The sequence below is a fragment of the Fusarium oxysporum genome, chromosome IV, assembly GCF_013085055.1.
Source record: "Fusarium oxysporum Fo47 chromosome IV, complete sequence".
Taxonomy (NCBI): Eukaryota; Fungi; Ascomycota; class Sordariomycetes; order Hypocreales; family Nectriaceae; genus Fusarium; species Fusarium oxysporum.
The window spans coordinates 4,133,858-4,159,382 of NC_072843.1; the positions used below are offsets into that span (position 1 = coordinate 4,133,858).

At 49.3% G+C, this 25,525-nt stretch overlaps 9 protein-coding genes and 1 non-coding gene across 10 annotated transcripts; 3 read left to right on the forward strand and 7 right to left on the reverse strand.

The window, feature by feature from the left end:
- Nucleotides 1–147: 147 nt before the first annotated feature.
- FOBCDRAFT_200776 (uncharacterized protein) lies at nt 148–1,317 on the forward strand (the record flags this gene model as incomplete). The annotated part of the gene is made up of 1 exon (XM_054704332.2): nt 148–1,317. The coding sequence occupies one exon, from the start codon at nt 148–150 to the stop codon at nt 1,315–1,317; it is 1,170 nt and encodes a 389-aa protein (XP_054560307.2).
- Nucleotides 1,318–1,532: 215 nt separating this feature from the next.
- Nucleotides 1,533–3,501, reverse strand: FOBCDRAFT_292485 (uncharacterized protein; the record flags this gene model as incomplete). The annotated part of the gene is made up of 4 exons (XM_059611802.1): nt 1,533–2,122; nt 2,177–3,195; nt 3,244–3,353; nt 3,400–3,501. 4 exons carry the CDS (start codon nt 3,499–3,501, stop codon nt 1,533–1,535), a joined length of 1,821 nt encoding a protein of 606 aa, XP_059467117.1.
- Nucleotides 3,502–3,686: 185 nt separating this feature from the next.
- Nucleotides 3,687–4,879, reverse strand: FOBCDRAFT_222005 (uncharacterized protein). The gene has a single exon (XM_059609593.1). It carries the CDS (start codon nt 4,860–4,862, stop codon nt 3,894–3,896), a length of 969 nt encoding a protein of 322 aa, XP_059467118.1. The 5' UTR covers nt 4,863–4,879; the 3' UTR covers nt 3,687–3,893.
- Nucleotides 4,880–7,161: 2,282 nt separating this feature from the next.
- Nucleotides 7,162–8,009, reverse strand: FOBCDRAFT_222008 (uncharacterized protein). Its single transcript, XM_059609594.1, has one exon. It carries the CDS (start codon nt 7,599–7,601, stop codon nt 7,389–7,391), a length of 213 nt encoding a protein of 70 aa, XP_059467119.1. The 5' UTR covers nt 7,602–8,009; the 3' UTR covers nt 7,162–7,388.
- Nucleotides 7,918–8,021, reverse strand: FOBCDRAFT_t102. The gene has a single exon. It is a non-coding gene; the product is annotated as a tRNA-Leu (tRNA).
- A 797-nt stretch (nt 8,022–8,818) lies between these two features.
- On the forward strand, nt 8,819–10,221 carry FOBCDRAFT_222009 (mitochondrial carrier domain-containing protein). The gene is made up of 2 exons (XM_031178145.3): nt 8,819–9,164; nt 9,214–10,221. The coding sequence occupies exons 1-2, from the start codon at nt 9,069–9,071 to the stop codon at nt 10,063–10,065; spliced, it is 948 nt and encodes a 315-aa protein (XP_031044032.1). The 5' UTR covers nt 8,819–9,068; the 3' UTR covers nt 10,066–10,221.
- A 458-nt stretch (nt 10,222–10,679) lies between these two features.
- Nucleotides 10,680–13,965, forward strand: FOBCDRAFT_222012 (peptidase S8/S53 domain-containing protein). Its single transcript, XM_031178143.3, has 4 exons — nt 10,680–10,857; nt 11,063–12,319; nt 12,367–12,941; nt 12,989–13,965. The coding sequence occupies exons 2-4, from the start codon at nt 11,162–11,164 to the stop codon at nt 13,797–13,799; spliced, it is 2,544 nt and encodes an 847-aa protein (XP_031044030.2). The 5' UTR covers nt 10,680–10,857; nt 11,063–11,161; the 3' UTR covers nt 13,800–13,965.
- On the reverse strand, nt 13,966–15,792 carry FOBCDRAFT_222013 (uncharacterized protein). Its single transcript, XM_031178142.3, has 2 exons — nt 15,339–15,792; nt 13,966–15,290 (listed from the first exon to the last, which is right to left on the reverse strand). The coding sequence occupies exons 1-2, from the start codon at nt 15,585–15,587 to the stop codon at nt 14,157–14,159; spliced, it is 1,383 nt and encodes a 460-aa protein (XP_031044029.2). The 5' UTR covers nt 15,588–15,792; the 3' UTR covers nt 13,966–14,156.
- Nucleotides 15,793–16,101: 309 nt separating this feature from the next.
- FOBCDRAFT_249976 (LETM1-like protein-domain-containing protein) lies at nt 16,102–18,368 on the reverse strand. The gene is made up of 2 exons (XM_031178141.3): nt 18,033–18,368; nt 16,102–17,974 (listed from the first exon to the last, which is right to left on the reverse strand). The coding sequence occupies exons 1-2, from the start codon at nt 18,091–18,093 to the stop codon at nt 16,377–16,379; spliced, it is 1,659 nt and encodes a 552-aa protein (XP_031044028.1). The 5' UTR covers nt 18,094–18,368; the 3' UTR covers nt 16,102–16,376.
- An 874-nt stretch (nt 18,369–19,242) lies between these two features.
- Nucleotides 19,243–21,147, reverse strand: FOBCDRAFT_200783 (glycoside hydrolase superfamily; the record flags this gene model as incomplete). The annotated part of the gene is made up of 3 exons (XM_031178140.2): nt 19,243–20,307; nt 20,359–20,753; nt 20,805–21,147. The coding sequence occupies 3 exons, from the start codon at nt 21,145–21,147 to the stop codon at nt 19,243–19,245; spliced, it is 1,803 nt and encodes a 600-aa protein (XP_031044027.2).
- Between the last annotated feature and the right edge of the window lie 4,378 nt (nt 21,148–25,525).

Here is a 25,525-nt window from a genome sequence, read left to right on the forward strand (position 1 = left end):
TATAGTAATATCATGGCCTCTCTACCAGGAGGAGAAGGCATTATCTCGAGATACCCTGATTCTCTCAAGATATGAGACACCGAAAAGCTTCGCAGCGCCACTGTGCCCCAAGGTCCATCAGCAGAGCTTGAGACAAACGAAAACCTTATGGATATGAAGAGAGTTGTCATCTCGCCGAACGGTCATTTCTTAGTGTCCGAAGACGACGCACGCCTGAAACTCTGGGATCTCTCGGGCGAGACGTATGAGGGCCAATTGGCAGTCCATATCCATACCCTCGATGACTTGAAGATACTTAGCTTCTCGGCAGACAGCGAGTCTCTCATGTTATGCGTCAAGAATATGTTTTACATATGGATGATGGGGAAAGTCAGCAACGCAGAGTCGTCACCACAAAATCCTGAGTACAAGATCCAAGCCCAGCTTAGTATCTGCTCTGATGGTCGAAGTCTCCGAAGGGCCTCAGGGCCAGATCCAGTGGGCATCAGGCTTGAGTTAAGCTCCAGTCAGATCAGCGCATCATGGGTCAATGGAAGAACGGTAGCAGCCTATAACCTCCGGACTCTGGAAGTCTGGAAGTTGGGTCCTGCTATTAAACACCATTTTGCCTTCGAGACGCTTGGGGAGCAGCAGATCATGGCTGTTGCGCTTTCTGCAAACGATGAGTACTTGGCTGTGGCTTATGGTAAAACTCTGAAGGTCTGGGCCCTAAAGGACAATTTTCGAGCAAGTGATCCGAGGACCATCGAACAAGTCGTGGCGATAGGTCTCCCTCTTAACGGTTCTATCCTGGCTCTCGCTTCATTCAGTACTATTTGGATCTGGACTAAAACTTCACGCGATGGTCCCAGATGCCTTTTCCAACATGAAATATCTAGATCCTCGATCCATTTGCCTCTTGAGCAATCTCCCGCTCGGATTCCGGTGCTAGGTTTAGTCTCAACAAGCAACACTTTGGTCGCAGCCAGATCATTTCCCAATCCTTCTGTCATTCTCTGGGATGAATCAAGCGGCCTCAAGTTTCCAGTCACTAAGCCGGGCAATGGAGGCTATTCAGACATCTCGTTTTCTCGAGACGAGACACACGTCTATTTAACGGGTCGGGCGTTTATTGATTGTTATCGAATCAAGTCAGATGTTTCTGAACTAGGTTTTGATAAAGAAATACGGATAATGTTTGATGAGGAGGAATGGATATATTACAACGGGCAGAGGTTCTTGAAATTCATGCTGGAGAACTTGAGCCAAGTTTGGTATGGCGGTAATCGTCTTGCTGTGGTGGACTCCGGAAAGTTGTTATTATTTCATTTCGAATAAATGACATAGACTCGATTGTCCCGAGAGTTGATTTGATTTGCGCCTGCCTCTATTAACACTCTTGCTTCATTTTGATTCATTGTTGTTCAGAACAAATTCGGTTCATCTGGGTTCTTCAGTATATAATGCTTTCGGTGGCCAGGCTCGGCAGCTTTACTTTCTAATCCTTCTGGATCTGACAAACGATAAGTTACATGTACATACAACTCCTGACTCTACAAAGGCGCAGACATCTCGAAACTCATATCGTAGTTAAAAAAGAAATCGCCCGGCAAGTCAGGGAAAAAAGCATCAACCCCTGAAACTCCCGATATCCCTGCATCAACATTCTGATCCATCTCAACCCCCAACGGCGGGCCCATATCCCCTGGAATTTCCAACTTGAGCGTCTGCGCCATCCTCTCAAGCCCACCGGTCATGAGATTCGCCAGATGCCACTTCCCAGCTGGCTGTGACCGAAACTGCTGCACCAATCCCATGATCAGTTCGTACACTTTATCACGTTCGATGAGGTCGTGATATTTTGTCGCGACTTTTGTTAGAAACATGGAGGCGAATGCTGTCATGGAGTGAACGTATGATGGCATCCCCACGATGCCGAGGGCTACGTCGGGGTCGTTGACGAATTTGTCGATGATCGTTGTGGCGGCTGTTATCCCGTTGAGGGCACAGTCGAGGAAGTAGTGCGGGATGTGTTCATCTTTGGAGAGGCCGCGGAAGACGTGAGAGTAAAGGTAGAGCTGGGCGAAGTTGTAGTGGAGGATTATGCCTTTTCTTGGAAAACCACCGATGCCAGGCCAGCGTTCTGATATACATTAGCTCTGATATTCTGGTGCAAGAAAGGGTTTGAATAAGTTACCTTGAACTTGATCCGTCCAGAAAGCGAACCACTGATCAAGTTGTATCCGAAAATGCGAAATATGGTTCAAATGCAGCCTTGGTATCGGCTTCCCCTTATTCGCAGTAAACAACTCACGGATACTCCTCAAAATGCTCACAACAGTCACTTGACTCAACAACCGTCTATCCTCTTCATGCGAAACAGCACAATGCAAGAAATCCGTAGCGCCCTGCGTCGAAGGATCTTCTTGCACTATCGACGGTCTCCCATACTGCGTCGCAAGCTGCTGATCGCAAACACAGAGTATGTACCAAATCCTCGCACACTGCGCATCCTCGGTACTAGCTTTTTCGATAGCTCTGTCGTAACTGTTATGAAGGTCGAATTCAGCTGCTCTTCGTATTGCGTGGCCTGATAGCATCCATGACAAATCGCTTAGCCAGTAGCACCCGATGCATAGGGCACGGAGATAATCGCGGCTTAGGCGTCTTTCGAATATTGATGTCTCGAAGAGTCTGCGGAATTCGGAGCTTATTACGGGGTATATGTAATCTGCGGTTGAGTCATGGAGAGCTGCTACTGTGAGGACTGCTACGAGAAGGAATTGGCTCTTTTGTCGGCACTCTTGCATCGTCTCATAGGGACATCCAATGAGATAGATATACGGATCCAGACGTTTTCGGTAAAAGTTGAAAAGTCGTTCTGCGTCGGCTAATGATATGAGACGTTTCGTTATCACATCTTCCATACCTGGATTCTGCTGCGAATTCATATCATCCGGTGACCGAAGAGCGCGTAGTTTAGTGAGTGTATATAGTGAGTGGATAGGCGCATATGGAACATCATCGTCTTCTGGCATGAGCTTTGGTGAGTTGTCGCGTGAGGGAACGTGATGGCCTTTGTTTGACAGGCTTGGTGATTCATCTTTTGGTCCTTCTGCAGATCCGGAGGATGAGCGGAGTGGTGGTAAGTCCAGGTCGAGTCTGCCGGCGACTTGTTTGAGGAAATTATGCATTTGTTCGACGTCTTGGACTAATCTGAAGACTGTCAGAGAGATGAAGTGTTAAAGAGAGGAGTTACTGTACTGCGATTTCTCATCAAGAATTGTCTGCAGATTCTTCCCCAAGACACAACCGAGTCCCTTCTCAGCACATCGTCGACAAGGCGGTCCATTCTCATCAATCAGACATTTAATCTACTCATCATCAGCATCACTCCATCACACCACTTGCACGCCATACCTTCTGTCTTCGACACGCCGTACAAGCCTTGACCTTTCTCGAGATCTGCGGCGGAAACTGATTCTCACCATTCTCAGCCTCGGACCAGCTTCGTTTCGACATCTTGGCGGGCCGTGTAATCAATTCCGACTCCATCTAAGTTGAAGAGTAATGTTTGGCGTCTGGTTGGCGCGCGCCGAATCTGGGGAAGTTGGGCTAGACTAGGTTTTGCGGGGTTTATATAATCCGGGGCGGCGCTTCCGAGGTCCGAGACCAAACATTCTCTGGTTTCCGACAAAGGAACTTTGGTGATATCGGGGAGCTCGGGGGGACTACCCACCGTTTTTATGCATCCGGGGCGGGTCGATAGGTCGGTGATGCGGCGTGGTACAGGCGGAACAGATCCACTTTTGCCGGCTACAATGGATTTGTGATTTGCTTCACTCGGGATACGCTGGGCTGAGGGATTTGTAGGCGGAAGACTTATTTCCATCTAACTAATTATTTCCGAGCATCTAGTTGTTGCCTTGGAGATATCTAGGCTTATCTGGGTCAAATCCGACAAGACAATTGACCGTCTCGTTACCCTCACCACTATCATTGATCTGATCGCCCTTGGGTCCACGCCACTTCCCTGTCAACTTGATATACCCATCCAAAGCATTGTTCAACGTATGTCCGACTTCGAGGGCCTCAGCCGCACGAGTATGTGAGTAATACGTCAACAAACTCTGTGCCGCTTTTCTTTCTCCTTGCTTGATCATAGTCAAGGCTGTCTTTTCCACCCAGCCTTCAACCTGGACGCGGGATGCGCTCTCGAAGTTCTCAAACATCTCCGTGACGATGGGATGGTATTTGTTGGGATCTGAGCACATGTAATACAGCACACGCTTGAATATGCGGCCAGCAAACTCCGACGCTTCTTGCAGTTGATAGTCCGGGTTAAGAAAGCTGCTTGAAGCGCCAGTCGTCAAATATCGATGCTCACCGAACTCTGGGGGGACGGACTGAACGCCTAGCCACCATGGAACGAAAGGCGCTGCCACAGAAGTCGCTGGCGCGTTCCAGATTCGTAGCATATCCCGGTCGATTCCATCATGGAGACTGACGACTTGTCCATAGCCAGCTTCATCATCCGCAATGCGAGGATCTCGAACTCTCTCCATCATCTTGGCTTCAGTCACAGGAACCATCGCAAGGGTGGCGTTTTCCAGAGCTGCCTGCGACATGAATTTGTAGCCTCCATCACGAGCCTTGTATCGAGGATCCTGAGGACCATAGACGTCGAAGATGTTGAACGGTTTGCCGGAAGTCTTGTTCCACCAGCCCTGCTCAACAGCAAATGACACAATGTTGTCAGATCCAGCATAGTCGGGGTTGTTCTTGAAGTCGGTGGGGAAGTTCTCGATGTAGCCTGGGTAGAGGACCTTGACATCATTCGGACCAAGACGTTGGGCAGCCCATAGCTTCTTGCCGCCCGCCATCTCCCAGACAACCCAGCCCTCATCTTTATCAGCGATGAGATGAGAGTTGCCGCCATAAGTCGCTTCACCGTACTTCGCCATCAAGTCTCCAATGATTTCAACGCCCTCACGAGCACTGCTAGCTCTCTCCATAACAATGCGAGCAAAGTCGCTATACTGCACACCCCGCTGAGGATTCGGCGTCATCTCCAGTAGCTCATCCCGGTTATCAGCCCAGACATCACGGACCGTCACACCCTTCTCATTCAAACCGCCATTTGTCAACGGCGCAGGAAAACCCTCAAAGTCAGAGTACTCCATACTCATGTACCGAAACGTATGGTTCACTTGGGGAATCTGAATGAGCTCTCCCGGGTACACGGCATCTTTAGTGACGCCAACAGTAATCGTCGAGTTGGGAGGATGATCACGCGCCAGGAAGAGCTGAAGCCAATGGCTGGAAACTTCTTCTCCAGTGCCTCCGACGATAACACTCCCATCTTGAGTGAGGTTCTTGCCAACGTAGAAGGCATAGCTCGCTGATGCCGGACAAGCCAGCCAGAGCGTAGCCGCAAGTGTAGCGTAGTTGAACATGATTCTTGCTACCAGAAAAGGCACGATGAGAAAAAGAGCGCATGAGTAGTATCGTGGTTTACAAGTGTATCTATAGCTTCATCGTTCGCACGTGATCGTCGCTCAATTACTCAGTAGGGAAGCATGAAGCCGACATTAGCTTGAACGCTCTCCGTAAACCGGCTTGGCGTGATGGAGTAATACTGGGTTCATGCTGGGAAGTTGAATGGTAGGATTGAGCTAAAAGATGGAATTGTACCTACAGAGTATGATTGATTAGAGGCTGGCGGCCGTTCTTATCTCGGGGAATAATCTGGGGCTGATTTACTGGAGGAATAAGCTTAAGGACATCGGCAAACTTTCACTGAGCTTTATGTTGGCCGACGACTGCGTTATTATTCGGCGTACAGATTAAATGCGATCTGCAAAGATCTAATAAGGATTCAAGACAATGACCACTTGGGTAGAAGGCAGAGATTTGTAAAGGGATTTATTCGTAAAGCAAAAACTCCAAATGGCTAATAAAAATGCCTCAATTAAATGCGCCGTCCATCATGATTCATTCATTCCCTTTGTCCAGCAAAGTAAAGTATTTATGCGAAAACAGACTCAAGAACCAGCTCGAAATATCTCGATCGAGGTTGAGGTTGAGTTCGTTGTGTAGGTTGCGCCCGAATTGTTGTCTCCCTGTTGTAGTGGCTCAGTGAGCGGCCTGCAACTGTAGCGCCTCCAACGGTCAAGACGATGGGGAGGACCCTTGATGTTTTGTTAGTATAAAACAGGCGATTGGTTGAGGTGGAGATACTGACTTAGGAGCGATGTGGGCGGAAGTGGCAGCGGGAAGCATTTTGATGGTTGTTGGTTGTATGCTTGAATGTCGTGGTTTTTGTTGGAGCGTTGATTGCAAAGTGTCTTGTTTGGTCGTGTTCTCAATTGTGAGTGCTGATGATGAGGTACAGAGCAGGAAATGAATGAACATTATATAATTATCGATAAAATGCTACTTCTCCTGGTTTTCCGTCCTTGGCTTTACAGCATCACACGTTATGACTGCCGGTGGTTCGATGATCACCGTTTGGTGTGCCGTGACAATGACAAGAGCCGGGCCACCCATGTCGGGCATTATCGGGGCCTGTAACTCGACCCCAGACTCGAAACTCTGGAGAACTACTCCGTAGCTTTGGCGCAATTGCAATGCCGGTATGATACAATTGTGAAAACACTATAATTATTTCCAGAGTAAATATCGACTCACTTACGAGTTTCATAGTGAATTATGAAGTGTTTATCGTGTAAAGGCTAAACTGCCAAGGCTTCAATAACCGTGTGATTCCCAGCCACGGCGCCCACCGATAGGCTCAGTCTTGTGACAACACCTGTCTACGTCAGTTGCCTCACCCCCAAACTCTAGAACCAGCTGATGGAAGCCAAACAGCTCGAGTTCACTTTTACATCTCCGGGATCCGGGATATTCTCGCCTCGAGTTTCCCCAGACCGGTGGTGCATTTCCAGAAGGTACCCTAAACTTACGAGGCTGTATGTAATGCTACACTAAATCTTACAACTTCCCCGCGTCTAGCATCTATTATCGCATGACTTTTGGGGTATTGTTTGAGGAGGTGCTGTATCATTGGTCGGTTTGCTTGCCGTTGGACTATCCGACTTGCTGAATCTGGCCAGTCTGGTTCTTTATAAGTCGTGAATGCCGTTTTCGTCTTGAGATGCATTGACGACTTCACATGTCTATGACGAAACGGTTGTTTTATTCATCTCCGTGTTTTCTGCGTTTAGATCTGGAAGTTGTTCTCCGAAGCTTGAACATCGTATGTTTTCTACGTCTCATTCAATATCAGATACTACTTTTCATCACGAACAGACTTGGCCCGAACATAACCGCCTTTCAATAGCCGGAGAGGAGAAACTTGAAGGATATTAGATGCTACTTCATATCCTATAAACCAAGGTATTGCGTGGTTAGCCGAGGATGCTTTCGGATGTTAAGCATTCCGGACAGAGTCGTCTTCTCATGCACTGCAACCTGCCTCGAACGCACAAGACTGAAGCGGTCAGCCAAGAGTGAGCAGGAAGCTCTTTTTGTTTTTTCGAAATCGAGGACATGTTGAGTACAGAATTACTCTGAATAAAAAAGAGGCATAGTGAAAGAACTAGATTACAAGGCGGCAACATTCCTTCTCTTGTCTGAAGGAACACTATAGCAAACCATGCAATCTAAAGGCAATACATATGGACCTCTATATTGGCTTCTGGGAATCTGTCAAAGTCAGAAGACTACGGAAGGCCATGGCAAGAGGATATGTTCAAATCAAAAGCTTTTCTCGACTTATTAGAGCAATTGGGTACAAAACAACAACTGCCTGCGCCATAAGGCAACAGGATGCCACTTGATTTAGCTGTCCGCGGCAAAGTTTTCACCTACAGGAGACAGAACTCAGCAATTCTATCAAAATAAAAAGAAAGGTCTAGTAGTGAGGAATCGCAAAAATGACAAGACTGGGATTCGAACCCAGGCCCCTTTCGAGACTGCGAATCGTTACTAGTTCGAATCGAACCTGAACACAGCGCCTTAGACCGCTCGGCCATCTTGCCTTGAAACTATGCCTTTGAGAAAGTCGTATAACAGGGCCGCCTGGACCAGAACGCTTGAGAGAAGGCCGTTCTGTGCTCTCGAAGACGGGCAGGCATATTAAAGAGTTCGAATAATGAAGGACATTTCCTCGCACTGGGGACAAGGGAGTCTTCTCTTTTACCTTGTTTGTTTGTTGCACCATTGCATCCATCCAATGATCAGTCCAGGAGTACGCAAGCCAGCGCCCTTTGTCAGGTTTGTGCAACACCAGGACTGACCATTGGATCAAATAAAATGTAAAGCTTCAGTCTCGACCAAGGTACCTGACAGTCTTGGCTAAAGCTGGTTGACAGAACGGCAATACATCTCTCGATTTAGCTCCCGTTATCTCTAAACGTCGGATATGGTCCAATCGATACCATTGCGTTTTATCACTGCGTCAGCTATAAATAAATGTTCGCGATCTCATCCTGTTTCAGGCATTCTTCATTGACCAGATCCATTGGCCGCCCGGAGCAGTCGGGAATAGCACACAGGGAGGGATGGCCAATCAACAAATGTCAACAAAACGGGAAATGCAGCTGAAGAGCGATATCGCAAATCCATGGTAACCCCGCGGGATTCTGATGTGATGTCACTCGCTGTCGCGTTTATATCCTGAAGCCGATGCCATGTCGGTGCCGATGGCCCCACCTCAAATCCGGGCCCCCGATGGAGGGTCTCACGGGAGTCAAGCAAAGACGCATGCTAAAAGATACCGGCTGTAGAAGCCCGGGATGACCGACTGCAAATAAGAAAATCCTACTTAATAAAGAATGGATAATAAACTCAGCTGCATGATTGCCCTTATCGACGCAATTCTCGTAAAGCAAGCTAGAAGACGCCAAAAGCGTCAAAGCGGACCGATGACGGCAAAACCGGCTGCAAGATCAAGCTTGGCTCCTCGGTAGCTACGGAACATGAGCAACGACGTCATCATTCCAGCGAAAAACATAAAACACATCCAACGCGCATTCTACGCAACACAGTTTCGGAGCAGCAAATTTAGCAATTGAGCGACATTCATCATGGCTACGAAACAGTCGGAAGTCCCCAACTTCACCATCAGCGATTACGTCAAGTTCTTTGGCGCAGGCGCCCTCGCCGCGACGTCTACTCATGGTGTAAGTCGCATGCTTCGCATGCTCACAATCGCAAGCTGACAAGATACAGGCTGTCACGCCAATTGATGTCGTAAAGACACGAATTCAGGTCGACGATGCCTTGAAGGGATACAACATGCTCTCGGCTGGTCGCAGCATCGTCGCCAAGGAGGGTGCTTCAGCGCTACTGACTGGCTTCGGCCCAACTGCAGTAGGCTACCTCGTACAAGGCGGTGCCAAGTTCGCTGGTTACGAGTTCTTCAAGAAGAAGTACATCACTATGCTTGGAGGTCCTGAGAAGGCTGTCGATCATCGAACGGGCGTTTATCTCACTGCCAGTGCATCAGCCGAGTTCTTTGCTGATATTCTTCTGTGTCCACTCGAGGCCACGCGAATTCGACTCGTTTCGCAGAGGGGATATGCCGATGGTTTGCTTTCGGGTTTCACAAGAATGGCGCGTGAGGAGGGCTTCAAGGGCTTCTACTCTGGCTTTGTTCCTCTGTTGTTCAAGCAGATTCCCTTCGCTGTTGGCCAATTCTCTGTTCATGAGGCCGTCAACGAGGTCATCTACCGCGCAATGGGCCCCGAGCGAAAGCAGAAGCTCACACAGCTTGAGTCAACCGGAGTAGAGCTTACATCTGGTATCACCGCCGGTGCTGCTGCCGCCATTCTCTCTCACCCTGCCGATACTCTCTTATCAGCCATCAACAAGGGCGCTGGTGATAAGAGCCAGGGCGCGACAAGTCGCATGTTCCAACTTGCGAAAGAATTCGGACCTAAGCGATTACTTCTGACTGGACTGGGACCTCGTATCGTCATGACATGCGGTCTCGTCGGCGCTCAATTCGTGGTATACGCTCAATGCAAGGCCCTCACAGGCGCACCACCAAGCATTGAGATTCACAAAGAGGAGTCTCTATGAGTGCTCATATAACGATTTAAAAACGGGATGGTCGGTTTTAGAAATGGCGTTGGGGCGATAGATATGGAATGAGATCTTTTAGAGCGAGTTCCGATGTTAGACTTAATTATAAGAAATGTTTATTTTATTGCTTGGCAACCACATTCTCGAGGTAAATTCCTCATGTTTCAGGGACCGTGCCTCTATTGAGCCGCTTATTGATGTGCCGGTTTTGGTGGGAGGATCCTACCCACGGGTCCAGATCTGGTCTAATCTGGTGTCTGAGTGTTTGAGATCGGTTGAGAGTGGCGGAGCTGTGGCGTTTGGGATGAGAATATGATGATGCCTGGGCAGTGAGGATAGGCAGAAGAATAAATGCATGCCATGATTACAAAACAGCAGAAAGACTGGTATTTAAGGAGAATTCAATATTTTTTAGCATTTCCCTAGGTGCCAAGTTCTGCAGATCACATCTCAACCCAAATGCGAAAAACTAGAAACGTGATACTTTATGTTGCATTGCAAACCAGTCCATGTCCACTGTGGCGCAGCTAGGGGCATATCCGGCAGGTGGCCGTGTGTCCTTAGCGGACTGATCCCGCCGGGCACCCTTCTAGGCCACGCACCACCAGCGGCTCCAGTGCAGGTCCCCTATTTTTGTCAGGAACTTTGGGCGGTACCTCCCCGGTAGCGCTCGAGGCCACGCATCACCACGAGAGCATCCCAACCCCATCTCTTTGTTCCCTCCTTAAACCTTTTTCCAAACATCCTAGCTTCCCCAAAAACCTTGATCGACTGTGTTGCATTTTCGAGGTACGATAATAAGAAACCGTTCCCCCCGACCAGCATAAGCTGTGCGACCTGCGCCAACAATTTACGCTGGTGGCAGCATTGCTTTGCATTCTTGATCCCCTTAGCCACCACGAATACAGATCTCCGCGTGGCAACTCCTGTCGCTGTCGCCGCCATTCAATCTTCGCTCTCTCAACATCGAAGCTAATATCTCCGTTTGCTCCAGTTCTCGTTCCGATCGATAGCGCTTCTCTGGATGTGTTAAACAGCTTCTCGACTTCTCGCACCTCCCCTTGCGCTGCATGGTTTCTTTTCCTTTCGCATCATGAAGATTGCTTCGCTGTTGAGCCTCGCCGGCTTCACGGCTTTGGCTCATGGCTCCAGACCGGCACGAGATTACGCATTAAACGATTATTATGTTCTGCACCTCGATACGACAACGACGCCCGACCAAGTCGCTAGTCGACTCGGATTTGCCCACGAGGGCCAGCTTGGTTCGCTCGACGACCATCATGTTTTCCGCGCCCGCAAGGCCGAACACGACATTGTGAAGAGAGAAATAACAGAGAGAAAGAGAAGGAAGCGAGATCTGGGAGGCTCTGATCCAGTTGATGGTATTCTTTTGTCAAAGAAGCAACAAGCACGACAACACCTGTTCAAGCGAGAGATCCCTCCACCGCCAAAAGGCTATGTCCCCCAACTGGGCCGCCGCGAATCACCGGTCGAAGCTCGAGACCTGATGAGCAAATACCAGGCGTCAATTATGAAGGAGCTGGACATCCAAGACCCCATCTTCAAGGAGCAGTGGCATCTATTGAACCCCACTCAAGTCGGCCACGATGTCAATGTCACTGGCCTTTGGCTGGATGGTATTACCGGAAAGAACGTTACTGTGGCCGTGATTGACGACGGTCTTGATATGCATAGCGATGATCTCAAGCCCAACTATTTCGCCGCTGGCTCTTGGGATTTCAACGACAACGACCCCGAACCTGCCCCTGTTTTGGACGAGGACCGACACGGTACACGCTGCGCTGGTGAAGTGGCAGCTGCGCGCAACGATGTCTGCGGTATCGGTGTCGCATATGATTCCAAGGTCGCCGGCCTTCGAATTCTTAGTAAGCTCATCAGCGATGCCGACGAAGCGGAAGCTATGATGTACAAATACGACGACAACCATATCTACTCTTGCTCATGGGGTCCGTCTGATGATGGTCAAACCATGGAGGCGCCCGATGTAGTGATTCGAAGAGCTATGCTCAAGGCGATTCAAAAGGGACGTCGTGGTCTTGGTTCCATCTACGTTTTTGCCAGTGGTAATGGTGCTGGTCAAGGCGATAACTGCAACTTCGATGGATACACCAACTCAATCTACAGCATTACCATTGGTGCTGTTGACCGAACTGGACTTCATCCCTACTACGCTGAGGAGTGCTCTGCTCAATTGGTTGTTACATACAGCAGTGGAAGCGGGGATGCTATTGTAGGTTCACCATTGCCTTTATCTAGAGCGTTCACTAACTCATTCAGCACACAACCGATGTCGGAAAGAACAGCTGTTACAAGGCTCACGGTGGTACATCTGCTGCCGCGCCACTTGCTGCTGGTATTTTTGCTCTGGCGCTTCAGGTTCGCCCCGAGCTCACATGGAGAGACTTACAATACATCGCCATGGACACGGCCATCCCGATTGAAGGTGACGAGTCCAACCAGCAGAATACCACGATTGGCAAGAAGTTCAGCCACGTCTTCGGTTATGGAAAGATTGACTCTTGGGCTTTGGTTGAGAAAGCCAAGGATTGGCCGCTGGTCAAGCCACAGTCATGGTATTTCTCTCCTTGGGTTCATGTCAAGAAGTCGATCCCTGAGGGTCGAGATGGTTTGAGTGTGACGCTTGAAGTTACCGAGGACATGCTCAAGGGCTCCAACCTCGCTCGTGTTGAGCACATCACTGTTACTATGAACGTCGAGCACACTCGACGTGGTGACCTGAGCGTTGACTTGATCAGCCCTGACAATGTGGTCAGCCATCTTGCGGTCGCCCGACGAGGCGATGCCAAGGAGGAGGGATATATCGATTGGACTTTTATGAGTGTTGCTCACTGGTATGTATTCCTGTTACACTTGATCTGCTCATTCTAACTTTATGTAGGGGTGAAAGTGGTGTCGGCAAGTGGACTATCATTGTCCGTGACACTGAGAAGAACTCATTCAAGGGCAGCTTTACCGACTGGCGCCTGAAGCTATGGGGTGAAGCTATTGATGCAGACAAGGCAACTCTATTACCCATGCCTAACGCAGATGACGACAAGGACCACGATAAGATTGTGTCTACCACAACAATTGCTGCTTCTACAACCTCAGCTCCTCCTGCTACCAAGCCTACTCTCATTGAACATCCTACTGATCACCCTGAACGTCCCAACAAGCCCGCTCGACCTACCGGCACCGACGAGGAAGAGCCCTCAAGCACCCAAGAGTCTGCCGAGGAATCGACTACAGCTTCATCATCCTGGGTCTCTTGGCTCCCCACCTTCGGCGCCTCCAAGACAGCACAGGTCTGGATCTATGGCGCAGTCGGTCTCATCGCAGCCTTCTGCATCGGCCTTGGTATCTACTTCTGGATTGCCCGTCGCCGTCGTCTCCGCAACACCTCCCACAACAACTACGAATTCGAACTCATCGACGAAGAAGAGGCTGAGGGTCTTCGAGCCGGCGAAAAGGCCGCCGGCGGTAAGGCCCGCAGGACTCGTGGCGGAGAGTTGTACGATGCTTTTGCCGAGGGCAGTGATGATGAGCAGTTTGAAGACTACAGAGATGATCGTGAGCAATCTCGTGATAGATTGGCTGGTGATGATACGCAGCATTATGCTGTGGGAGAAGACAGTGACAGCGATGAGGAGAGTGAGGAAGAGAGTAGTGATGATGAGAAGGGTGAGACGAGACCATTGGGTGGACGTTGATACATGACTTGGGCATCGTAGCAAGCCATTTGGGTGCTTTTTGCATGGATAAGCGGAGTTTTATGTGATTTGTCTTATCTATGTTGGTATATTGTGCTTTTGTCAATAGACCTTGGATGGCGTTTGGTACAAAATGTCAAGATTGAAATATGAGGTGATTCTTGCATCAGACCCCAATTGTTCGTAGCGATATTTATTCTCGAGGCCCTTGTTCACGATTACCGACTTTGCTATTGCCATGAATGTCTTTCTTCTAGACGAGCTACTTTAGTCGAGTCCTCGTCGCCATCATCTAATCAGCAGCCCAAACGCCATATCCTAATAAACGCCGAATAGAACTTCGATCCCCGCTTCCCTCTACGCACTCACGATCCCCTCTTTCTCCATCTCCTGAACGTACTTTTCCCAAATACTAGCAACCTCACCATAAAACTCAATATGCGCATCCGCAAGACCGCCCAGCTGACTCTTCATCTCAATCCTCTTGATGCGCTCAAAGTCAGCCACCTCCTTGACAACCTCATCATCAAACATGTCGCTCGTTTTGCGAGCACTTTCAACCTCGTGGGTTAGTTCTTCAACGCGGAGTTCCAGCTTGCGCGTGCGCTCGCGACGTGCTTGCTCGTGGTCTACGCCGCGCACGTCTTCGATCTTGGCGCGCAGAAAGCTTCCGGCGCCGGAACCGCCGTGATGTCCCGACTGCAGGGTGTCGCGCTCCGTGGTGGATTTGTTAAGATATTCCGTGAGTTGTTCGTAGTCGAGCTGTTTCTGCTCGCGGGCTTTGAGGAGATTTTTGAGGGCGATGGAGTAGGCTTGCATGTCGCGCAAGGAGCCCAGATAGTCTTGGTCGGTGACGTCTTTGAGTTTCCGTAGGTGAGTCGCTGTGTCTTCGATGGAGGCGGAGAAGCCATGAACTGCGGGTTCGACATGGGGTTCAAGAGGGATGAGCTTCTGGAACTGCTCTGCGAGATCTCGCAAGTCCACCTCCAAGTCCGTCTCTCGCCTGGCAACCCTTGCAATAACCTTCTCGATATGTCCAAGGTCATCATCAAGCTTATCGCTCTTCTCCTTGACCTCAAGGAACCGACGATCCGGGCGATGCAGCTTCGTAAAAGCATTGATAAAGGTATCGGCAAAGTTATCAAATACCCCCGCAGATCCAGGATCACTAGCAGAGCTACCTCGCGCACCACGACTGCGCATGGTAGCATTCCAGTCGGGGCTCTCGAGGAACGTATGCAGGATCGGAGCGCGGCGCAGCGTAGGGTGGAGAGAGAGTCGGTTCAGGAAGCGCTGGAGGGAGTGGGCGCGACGGGCGGTAAAGTCAGAGCCGAAGCGGTCGCCGCGGACATATTCCATGCGTTGCTTGTCGGGCAGAGGGGGTACAGCAGCGGCGGGATACTCGCGGGTGAGTTGTTTGTAGAGGAATACGAAGTCTGTGAAGCGACGGCGGACGGTTGTAGTTGAGCGCTGGAAGGCAGAGAAGGTCGACTACAATGGTCAGTATGAGCGCATGATAAAGTGGTTGAGGGTACGTACGTGTGTGGTGATGAGATACGAGACAAAAGCATCCTTGGTACCGTCATTTTCCTTGATGGGCGTTCCAACAGTACACTCCAACACCTCATTCCCCAGCGACGGAGCATCTATCTCTAGACCCGTCCCGGGCGCATTCATATCATGGCCTGGTTCTTCCGCGGGAGGAACAGTGCGGGATGTCTGGTCGTGGACGTGTTCACTCCACGAGACGTTGGAGAAGTCGTCTTGTTGCTGTTCCATGGCCGTCATTGCGGGGCCAATGTGTAGGATGGCAGTGCGAGCTTTCGATCAGGGCCAGGTGGAGGATTGATGTTGTAGTGATGTGAGGCGGTTGGAGAGGAAGGATAGTGAGGTGACGTTGATTGAAAGTGGGCGGAGTTGGCGGGAGTTGGTTCGACTTGAAGCTTGGTGGTGCTAAGTTAAGTGGTAGAGGTTAGGACGTGGGGAGCTGGGGTGGCGCAGGGACCGCTGGAAGATAGAGAGGGGCTTCTACGAGGGCAGTGATTCTAGAATATCATCATATTTTCTATGTCTAGGATTATAGAAACTGGATGAGACTCTTCTAAATCTACTCATTCCTTTATGGAACTATTCTCAAATGCATTCACCCATTTTTGGTGGCCGTAGTGATTCCTCGTCATCACCTTCACAGGTATCCCTCTACCAGGATCTACATTAGCAAAGACGATGACGCAGCTCAGCCAAGTCCAAGGGTCCCCGTCCCATAGGCATCAACAGAACATCACTCGGAAATAAGTCAACTCACAATTGCAAGTGTTTATGGCAAATCAATTATATATACAAATAAAATCATTCAGTGGAATCTATTGCTTCCCGTCGAGAGTGGTCTATCCCAAACAAGTAATACTTAATCTTCGGTCCTCTCAAATGTCGGGGGCCAGTTTTTGATACAGAAGCACAGCGCCTTATACCCGTCCCGCCTTGATGCCATACCAATCCATACAGTCATACATATGAAAAACACACACACCAAGTCATGGTACATTGAGCCTCGGGCTCACTTCACTTTCCTCTCGTCTACTTCTGCTCCTTGGAGGCCCCAGAGCTGGCGTGAATCTCCCGCTCTAGTGATGCAGCAGACTCAGCAGCCTTGGCCAACTCCATCTCGGCCTCGACCATCTCGCTAACTTGCTTCTTGCCGAGACCCTCGGCTTGAGCCTGGGCCAATCTCTCCTCCTTCTCATCGATATCATCTGTGTCTCGGGGAGTGGCGAAACCGGAGCTTTGACTGGCCTGGTCCTGCTCCGCCTCGTCCTCAATGAGATCCTGCTGCTCCTTGATGACCTCGAGTCGCTGCTTGTTAGTGGCAGCACCCTCGGCGCTGTGCACCTCAAGCTCGATCTCGTGGTACAGCTCCTCGGGAATGGCAGACATGACACCAATGAGAGCATCAATCTGGTTGTAACCCTCACCTGAGCCTTGGCCGTACATATAGGCGTTGCTCAGAACGAGAAGTGTTGAGGGAACACCCTCCTTGAGTCGGAGATCGAGCCAAGTCTGAAGGTCCGCTCGCATGCGGGCGGGGGAGACACTGTGTGTTCGGATACCACGAGCAGCACAAGCAGCCTGGAGCTCGGCAACGGTCAGACTGTCAACGCCCTCGTAGCTGATGGCCTTGTCGTCGCGCTTGATCTGTCGCATACGGTGGCGAATCTGATATCGGAGCATCATGTCGGTACCGAATGTGTTAAGGTTCATATACTTGCACATGGAAACGAGCTGAGGTCGTGACAAGTTGTCGAGGGTCAAATCATCGCGGAAGACCTTGCAGACCTTGATAACATCCTCGGCTGTGGGTGTCTCGCCAGTGGCGCGAACTTTGCGGAAGAAGTTGGAGAACTCCTCTTTTTGTGTTGTTGCTTGACTCACTGGCAAGCCGGACTCGCCGAGTGTTTGTCTTAAGAATTGGCTGACTTCCTTGCGTGTGGATCGGAGGAGCGTGGCCTTGGCCTCCTTTGACTTTTGTCCCTCGAATGTGCTGGGGAGCATGTTGGGGAAGAGTTTGAGGGCAAGCGGCAGAAGTGCCTCACCCAGAGGAACGATAATGAAGACGGAGAAGGGCACTAAACGACCAAGATCCTGGACTGTTCGCTGAAGTTGCTTGTTCTCACGTCGGGTGAGCTCGTATCCGGCAGCCATCTTGAGGGCCAACCGCCAGCTGATCTTGACCTCAGCGGCGAGCAGCTTAGATCCATCCCAGTAGTGGTGAGCCTCCTTCTTGACCTTCTCCCAGAGAGTAAGTTTCTTCTCCTCCTTGGCCTTTTGAGCAGCATCGCCTTTCTCCATCACACCCTCCTTGGTGGCCACAACTTCTGTATCGGCCTTGGCTTCGGCAGAGGCATCGGCGGGCTTCAGTACAGCAGCGTCCTTGGGGTTCGGGTCGAGCTTCTTGTCCTCCTTCTTAGCAACAACAGAGCCTGCGGAATCCTTGGGAAGCGGCTTCTTAGCCTGCTCGGCATTGAATCCCGGGGGCGGGCCAGAAGAACTGGGGTCGTGTCGGTGATGATCGGTACTCATCGATCGAGGGATCAACAGAGCAATGGCAGGGACTTTGACGTTACGACTGACGTGGCGACCGAGGAGGGCAGGAGTAACACCCCGTGACAGAGCTCGGGCTTTGGTGAGAGTTAGCAGGGGACGTAAACGACACCTCATCAAAAAGGCGATGCTCACCATTGCCCATCAAAGGGTTCCGGGCAACCGCCCGGCGAGCGACATTGGAGGAAGCGCTCATTGCGAGCAGGAGTCGGAAGTAGAGGGAGGATCAGATGTGGCGGAGAGGATGTAGAGTATAATTTCGTAATCTCGGCGCAACGTATCGATATCAAGGGTCTAAAATGGTACAGCAGAACAGAAGAGAGTGAAATAGGTTGAAGTCGGAGAGAAGAAAAGGGACGAAGTGGATGCAAAGTCGAGATTCTCCAAGAGCCCGCTAATGGCGAAAGGGTGTGGTGATGTACAGCAGAGTACCTAACAAGACGTACAATAATGGAATAGCAGTGCTCGTGGTGATGGGATTGGATCAATGGATGAGCGCAGAGCAGGCTAGCTCCGTCTTCCCGCCGACCGGGGTTCGCCGCATTCGGGGCGGGCCCTCTATTGTTCCGGCAGGGCTTACAGCGAATGCATCCAATCCCTGCCCTCTGCTTGCGATTTACAGGGGGCTTGCGTCAACAGAATCTAGAAGAAACAGTACGTCACGTGATGTCCGGTAGTGCCGAGTGTATCCTTTTGTTGGGAGAGAGAGCGAGAAGTTCTTTCAAGTCCCCCTCCCCTGCATGTGACAGGTCTCAACAATGGATAAAGCCCGCTCTTATCTCCGCTCTGTGTTTGCTGGAGATGCTCGAATTTACCGCAATGTTTAGCCGAGTATATGTGCTGTGATGTGGTCTGTAGATATTGGCAGTATAAAGGGCCTCATTTACTTGAGTTACAGTCTGAGTTGGCAGGTCAGCATTGGCCAGTCACCTCGGAGATTATGAAACATAGGCCCAGACGCTTTGAACTGTTTCCATTTACGTTTGATTGGTTTCAGTATTTCCGGGCCATTTAACCTGCATTCATTAGCCAAGACAGTCTCACTCCGCGTTTACGGCCAGACGTGGCTTGAGTCTGATGCGTTATTGACTTGTTCTTGACAAACACAATGTCAATTAATGGTCAGAGTGATATCTATCATTTAACTACTAAGAAAATGTTTGCAGCTTACACCAAGGTGTACCACTACTACTAAAACACAGCCTTCACTGTCACTATTCAGACATCAATGCATCATCAAACAATCATGTATATGCAAACAGCTCATTTTAATTACAGCCCCTTTATCAAGTAAAGCTTTGTCATTACAAATCATCTCACCATCATTTCATCTCATGAATACCAACTATGAACTGTCACACGTATCCTTATACCTCAATCCATGGCCAAACTTAAACAAGGCCTCCACGTCAAACGGAACGTCCTCTTTCTGAACCTCGGCAGCCTCCTGAGACACAGGCAGATCAAAAGGCAGTCTTCCCTCAGGACCCCACCCGTCTGTTCCAAAAACAACATCCAAGAATGCATCGTGGCTGCTACCGTAGCTACCGAACAGCGCAACAGCCTGCTCAGCGACTTCAGGTACCGCGGCGGGTCGGTTGAGTCTGATGTCCACGACAGTTGGGAGTGTTGCGTAGATCTTGGCCTGGCGGGCTTTTTCGGTCGTGTTGAACTCGAGACTGCCGTTGTTGATCATGGCGGGAAGACCGGGCGCTGTGGTGGGCTTGAAGGGTGAAGCAAGGCGGAGGAGTGCGTAGTCTGCGTCCTCGGGGTTCTCGGCGACACTGAGATTGCGAGATTCCATGACTTCGGGCTCAATTCCCTCAATGTAGAACTTGGCGTTGAGGGCGGACAGAGGAAGAGGGAGAACGTTATCCTTGTTTGTGAGAAGGGTGAATGCACGGCGCTGTGTCTCGTTTCCAAGACGGCTGAAGTAGTCATTTCCAGCAATACGCTCGGCCTTGTCAACATCAACGAAGGGGTTGTCGAAAAGACCCAGTTCAAACTTCTCCTTCATAAGCTTACGAACAGACTCATCAATGCGGGCCTCCGAGATGAGTCCCTTATTGACGAGTTCAATGATAAGCTCGGGCTTGGTCTCACCACCGAAGATATCGCATCCAGCTTCGAGAACACGACGAGCACGCTCAAGCTCGGTCTGGTCTTCGAGACCCCAGAATCGGGTCGTGACGATACCCCAGTCGGTAACAACAATACCGTCGAAGCCAAGCTCTTTCTTGAGGAGATCGTTGACTACACCCTTGTTGAAGCCAAAGGCAACTTCTTCCCACGACGTATTGATGGGACGAGAGTAGTAGGGCATCATTTGACGAGTACCAGCTGCGATGGCGGCCTTGAAGGGGATCAAGTGGTAGTCTCGGTTGTTACCAGGGTAGGTCTGGTTCTTGCCCTACACCTCACTGTCAGCAATTGTTCTACCATTAGAAGGATTACTACTTACCCAGGGAAAGTGAGAGTCCTCTCCATCCTCCATTGGACCACCGCCGGGGAAATGCTTGGTGGTCGCAATAACAGAGTTGGGACCGATCTTGTCGCCCTGAAGACCCTTGATGTACTCAACCATCAAGGCACTGGTGAGGTTGGCATCTTCTCCCATGGTGCCGGTGATACGGCCCCAGCGTGGCTCAGTAGCTAGATCGACTTGAGGATGTAGTGCCTGTCGAATACCAACAGCGACGTACTCCTCACGTGCGATCTCAGCGAACTGACGGACCAGCTCTGGGGATCGCAGTGCAGCGAGACCAAGAGGCTCAGTCCATCGAGAGAAACCCTGTGCTACAACGCTGACAGCATTCTCATCAGTCCATCCGTGCTGTGGATCGCTGCTTATTGTGACTAACAGGTCATCAGTATGCTTAGGAGTTAATAACGTCCAAGGCTACTCACTTGGGATGCCCAGGGGCGTGCTCTGTGAGAGTCTCTGGAGTTTATTGTACCAGTTTGCAACACCGCGAACATCATTCACACCACCGCTGAGGACGTAGTGAGTGATACGCTTGCCGGTGACGAACTCCTCAATGGTCTCGTCAAAAGTGTTGTTGACCACTACGGTACGACCGTGGAACATCTGACCTGCCTTGTCCTCAAGGGACATGCGGGACATGAGGTCATCAACACGCTTGTCAAGACATAGAGTCTTGTTTCTGTAGGGAGGGTTGGCATCTTGTCGAACAATTGGGTTGGCTATGCTCAAAGAGACGCCTCCCAGGAGGAGAAGACTGGACCACATGATGAATGTGTAGAAGAGAGGTAGATAGAAATCCGAGTCTGTGAATCGACTGGTTCTATACAAACATCTGGTCGATCACTTCATCTTTTATACACTCACGCTTCGATAACATCTCTCCATATCCCGAAGTTTTAGCAGACCCGAGGTCATTCACTTACACTCTCACCATCTTGGCCATCGCAAACTCCATCATCATCATCTTCATTCGGACCGACCTTTCCAATCCTTGCTTCTCTCAGTCTAACCTCACAGCACCAAGTATCGAGCATACGGGAGCCATAACTCAAGTCCGGAACTAATAAAACCCAGCTATGCGCACTGGTCCGACCCAATCGCAACTCATTCCGACAAAGCTGGCCGAATGAGAAGACCAGATGAGAAGACCCGTCTCCGTAATGCCAAGAAAATAGGCCGATGAAAAACCTGGTGGCTCATGACTAAAAACGCCGTGATTCTCATGATGCAGAGGTCCAACGCGGGGATAATCTGGGGACGGCGCAGGCTCTAAACCGTTTAAACATGCGGGGAGCCCATATAAGTTTTCGGCCCTTTTAGCAGAATGCAAATCCCATGACGGTCAAGAACCATGCGCCTTGTACCGAATGTCTGGGTGCTTGTACGATGGAGGTGTCACCGGTAGTGGGTGTACTCGTCTGCCAAGACAGAGTGGTCGGATAACATCCGGGAATCGTTCAGGCGTGAGAATTACATTGCTGGAGGAATAGATGCAGAGAGAATTGTTAGCTGTGAGGTTTGGTGGTCCACATCCCGATGGTTTGTTAGTCAATGGGGATATAATTCCGCTGATCGTATGGGTGTAACACCCCACGATTAGATGTTCGGGAGACATGCACGGCAATTGTGAAAAGTGATGTTGTTTTTAACATGTCATTTCTCTATAATGCTGAGCATCAAAGTCACCATTGCCTGTTTCACAATGTCATCACCAATAGTGGAATGCCTGGGTGTACAATGAGTGAGAAGTTCAACGAAGTGGTTGTTAATCTGATAAGGAAGAAGCTCAAAATTAAGCTTAATCGGACTCGTTGGCGTGGTATGTGCGCCTACACTTGACGACAACGGAGTTTTGGTCAAGTCTAGCCGCACCCGCACCGCAACTTACCGCCGCCGCGCCGCTCCGCATTATCGTCCCGCAGCCTTGGTTACAACTCCGGAGTCCTCAATATCATCGAGGCTTGAGAGGTAGGGAACCTTTTTTGCCGTTGGTGCGCTCCGTCCGCTGTCCGTCTATATGACTGGCAATCACTAACACACTCTTGTTCATGACGGCACGTTCGTTTTCTCGGCCTCGGGGAAGAAAATAAACTCATCAAAGAGCCTCCTAAATTTATCCTAAATTACCCTAATTTACCATAAACTTACCTAAGTCTTTTTGGCATTTAGGGATGACGGTATCTGAGCCCTTGGGTAGACCTACACAATTAGTTGTCTCGGATTGTTCTCCGCGATGACCATGCTGTCATCCCGGTGATGGTTGTCTCGATGTAGATGTTCAACTTATTCCTGGCGTTACGGATTTTGACCTTTTTTGCCTCAATGAGATAATCATCTGACCTGGGCTCGTAAGCAAACACTGGCTTCTCCTAGCCAGGCCGATAAACATATCTCCTTGTCTGATGCTTGGAGATGAGTCCAAGACCGACTGCTTGGTGTTTTGGTCTTTTTCTGACTGGTTGCCTGGAGACCGAGATCAAGCATTTGGTCCAGTAATGATTGGTTGAGTGATGAGAAATTTGCGGGGTGCACGTGACGTCACCGCTGGGGTCGTAACACTGGTACCGGTTGCCACTATGTAAGGTATCTTGTCCGACATACCGCATAATAAGTTTAAATCGCTCCCGATGTTGCCCTGAAGTATGGATTAGGAACCTACTTAATGGCCTAATAGTTACCTACTAACTATAAGGCTATTTCTACTAATTAGGTAATATTTCTATAAAACTTAATACCTTTAGTATATAACCTATAATAATATCTTAAAATTATTTCAATATATTAGGAGTTTCTAAGTTAAATCTCTTTATATATTTTATTAACTTATTATTATTTAAATCTTTAAACACTATTAATATAATATATATATTCCTAATAATTATTCCTTTATATCCTATCTAGCTGCTATTAATAACTATAATAGGATTATAAGTAGCTGTTATATATATCTATTCTGTGGTAAGAGGTTAAATCTAGGCTTGTTTAAGAACTTTGAACAGGCGTTAAGTATTAGGGTACGTTGTGAGTGGTATGATGCGCCTACTCGTTGCTGGTATACAGTCCCCATCCAGAGAAAGTCGGTTCATAGGGAGGAAACTATGAAAAGAATTTTACAGGAAGGCGATGTTGAACACTTTCCGTCTCCCTATCAAAACTCAACGATGATGATCCAGTTCCTCAGGGGGATTGAAAACACTGGGCCCCTTCATCGTCATGCGAAGATAGTTACCGCCAGGAGTTTGATAATCAAGGTCTTGAAAAACGATCACATACAGCAAACATATCACTTTATTGATCAGCTGCCGAGTCTTTGCCCTGCTCCGACATTTCCGGACTGGGAAGAGAATTTCAACCTTATGGTCAAGGAATTTGCCTCAGAAAATACACGAGTAGGATTATCAGCGCAACCTCAGGTAACAGACGACAGCATGATTCACAATTCTGCGGATCTCAAAAAAGCTTTGATGGGAAAAACTTCACTTCACCCATGCGACACCTGCATGATTCTAAAAGTTGGTCATGCTGAATTAATCTGCGAGCCTGACCCATCGGACCCCTGAGGATCGGTCTTGAGCTTAACTCTCTCACAACCATCAACAGAATTAGTGTTGTATGCAGATGAGTTTCTCCTTGATATCACACATAATTCTCCTTTACTTCTTGTAATACAACTACATGGGCCAACTTTCGCATATCTCTGGCTCTGTTGTCATAGAATGAGGTTCAAGACGTTAAATGTTGTTACATGGGAGAGACGATAGGATTATAATGTGATATATTGCTCTAGGTTGACCGGTCCATTATTCTTAAATCTAGCATCTAAAACTCGGGACTACCTAACACGGTCTGCCTCAATCTGAGCGAGACTAAGACAACTCGGTCTGACCTCGTCACCGACTTGCGTGCCGCTGTGCTACTGCGTCGTCGCAACAATTCACTGCCAATGTCATATCCTGCGCAAAGTTTGGACCTTACATCACAATACCTGACCAATTACTACAGCTGAAACGCTGGCTGGAGAGCTTGACAATCATGAATCTGACATGATCAGTCACATTGTTCCTGAAGCTCAACTCTTGTTCTATCCGATCTTTTCCTGTGAAGTCGACACCGCTGGGACAAGGAGAGATATCTAATGTTCTGATAAAGGCTACATGCCAGTACGACGGGTTATTATCCAACAGCATTATAGATCATTGGAGACCTGGGAATACTGACAATACTTCGAAACGGTCGACTTGCGTCAACACAACAGTTTTGGACATTGGAGTGAGTAAACTTGATGATTTGAAAACACACAGAGATGACTTCAAGTCGTGAGAGATTTCGGATTGTGGTGCGTTCATCCCGGCCATTTAATCTATTCAGTGTTTTCTCATTTCAGCTTAAAGCATCTGCGTTTTAACCTCTCAGTCTTTTGGATTAACCAGATCTTAGAAGTCTTCCGCCCCCTCAGGCTATATAGATATGCTGAAATCAAGCATACCTATTTCAAAGGCTCCATACCCTCTCCAATAGACGCTCTATGAGCCTGGAATGCTCAAGAGTTACAAAGACTTCGTTACTTTTCGAGAAGTTTACGAACCACTTCTCAATGGAATTGATTCAGAGGCACTGTGAATCACTGACCCTCGTTGAATCACTGACCCTCGTTGAATCACTGACCCTCATTGAATCACGCAAAGCCGCCTCTACTACGAGTATTTAATCCCTCTCCTCTTCCTTCTTCTCCTTCAACCCTTTTCTTCCTTTCATTCCTCTCTTTCATATCATTCTCATCTGCCAACATCTCAGCATTCTTGGGCAGCTGATGAACACTGCTTGACAGCTGTCGCCTCGTCAGGCAAACGACTCGGACACCCTTGCCCCCAGGCTTCCGGTTGACATATCAGCCACCAGTTTCATTTGAAAACAACACCTGGTATGCGTTTTTCATTTTCTGTCTCCGCAAACGTCGTCGCTGACCTACTCCAAAGCCGATATAACCTCTGCAGTTTTAATCTCACATTCAGAATCACACGAACCGCAGATCCGACATTGTCGGCCCTGAAATCGGCACCATGAGCGAAGAACCACGAGACCCCATTATCGAAATTGCCGCCGAAATGGATGCCATAACTGCGCGTCTCAACCAAGCTGAGAT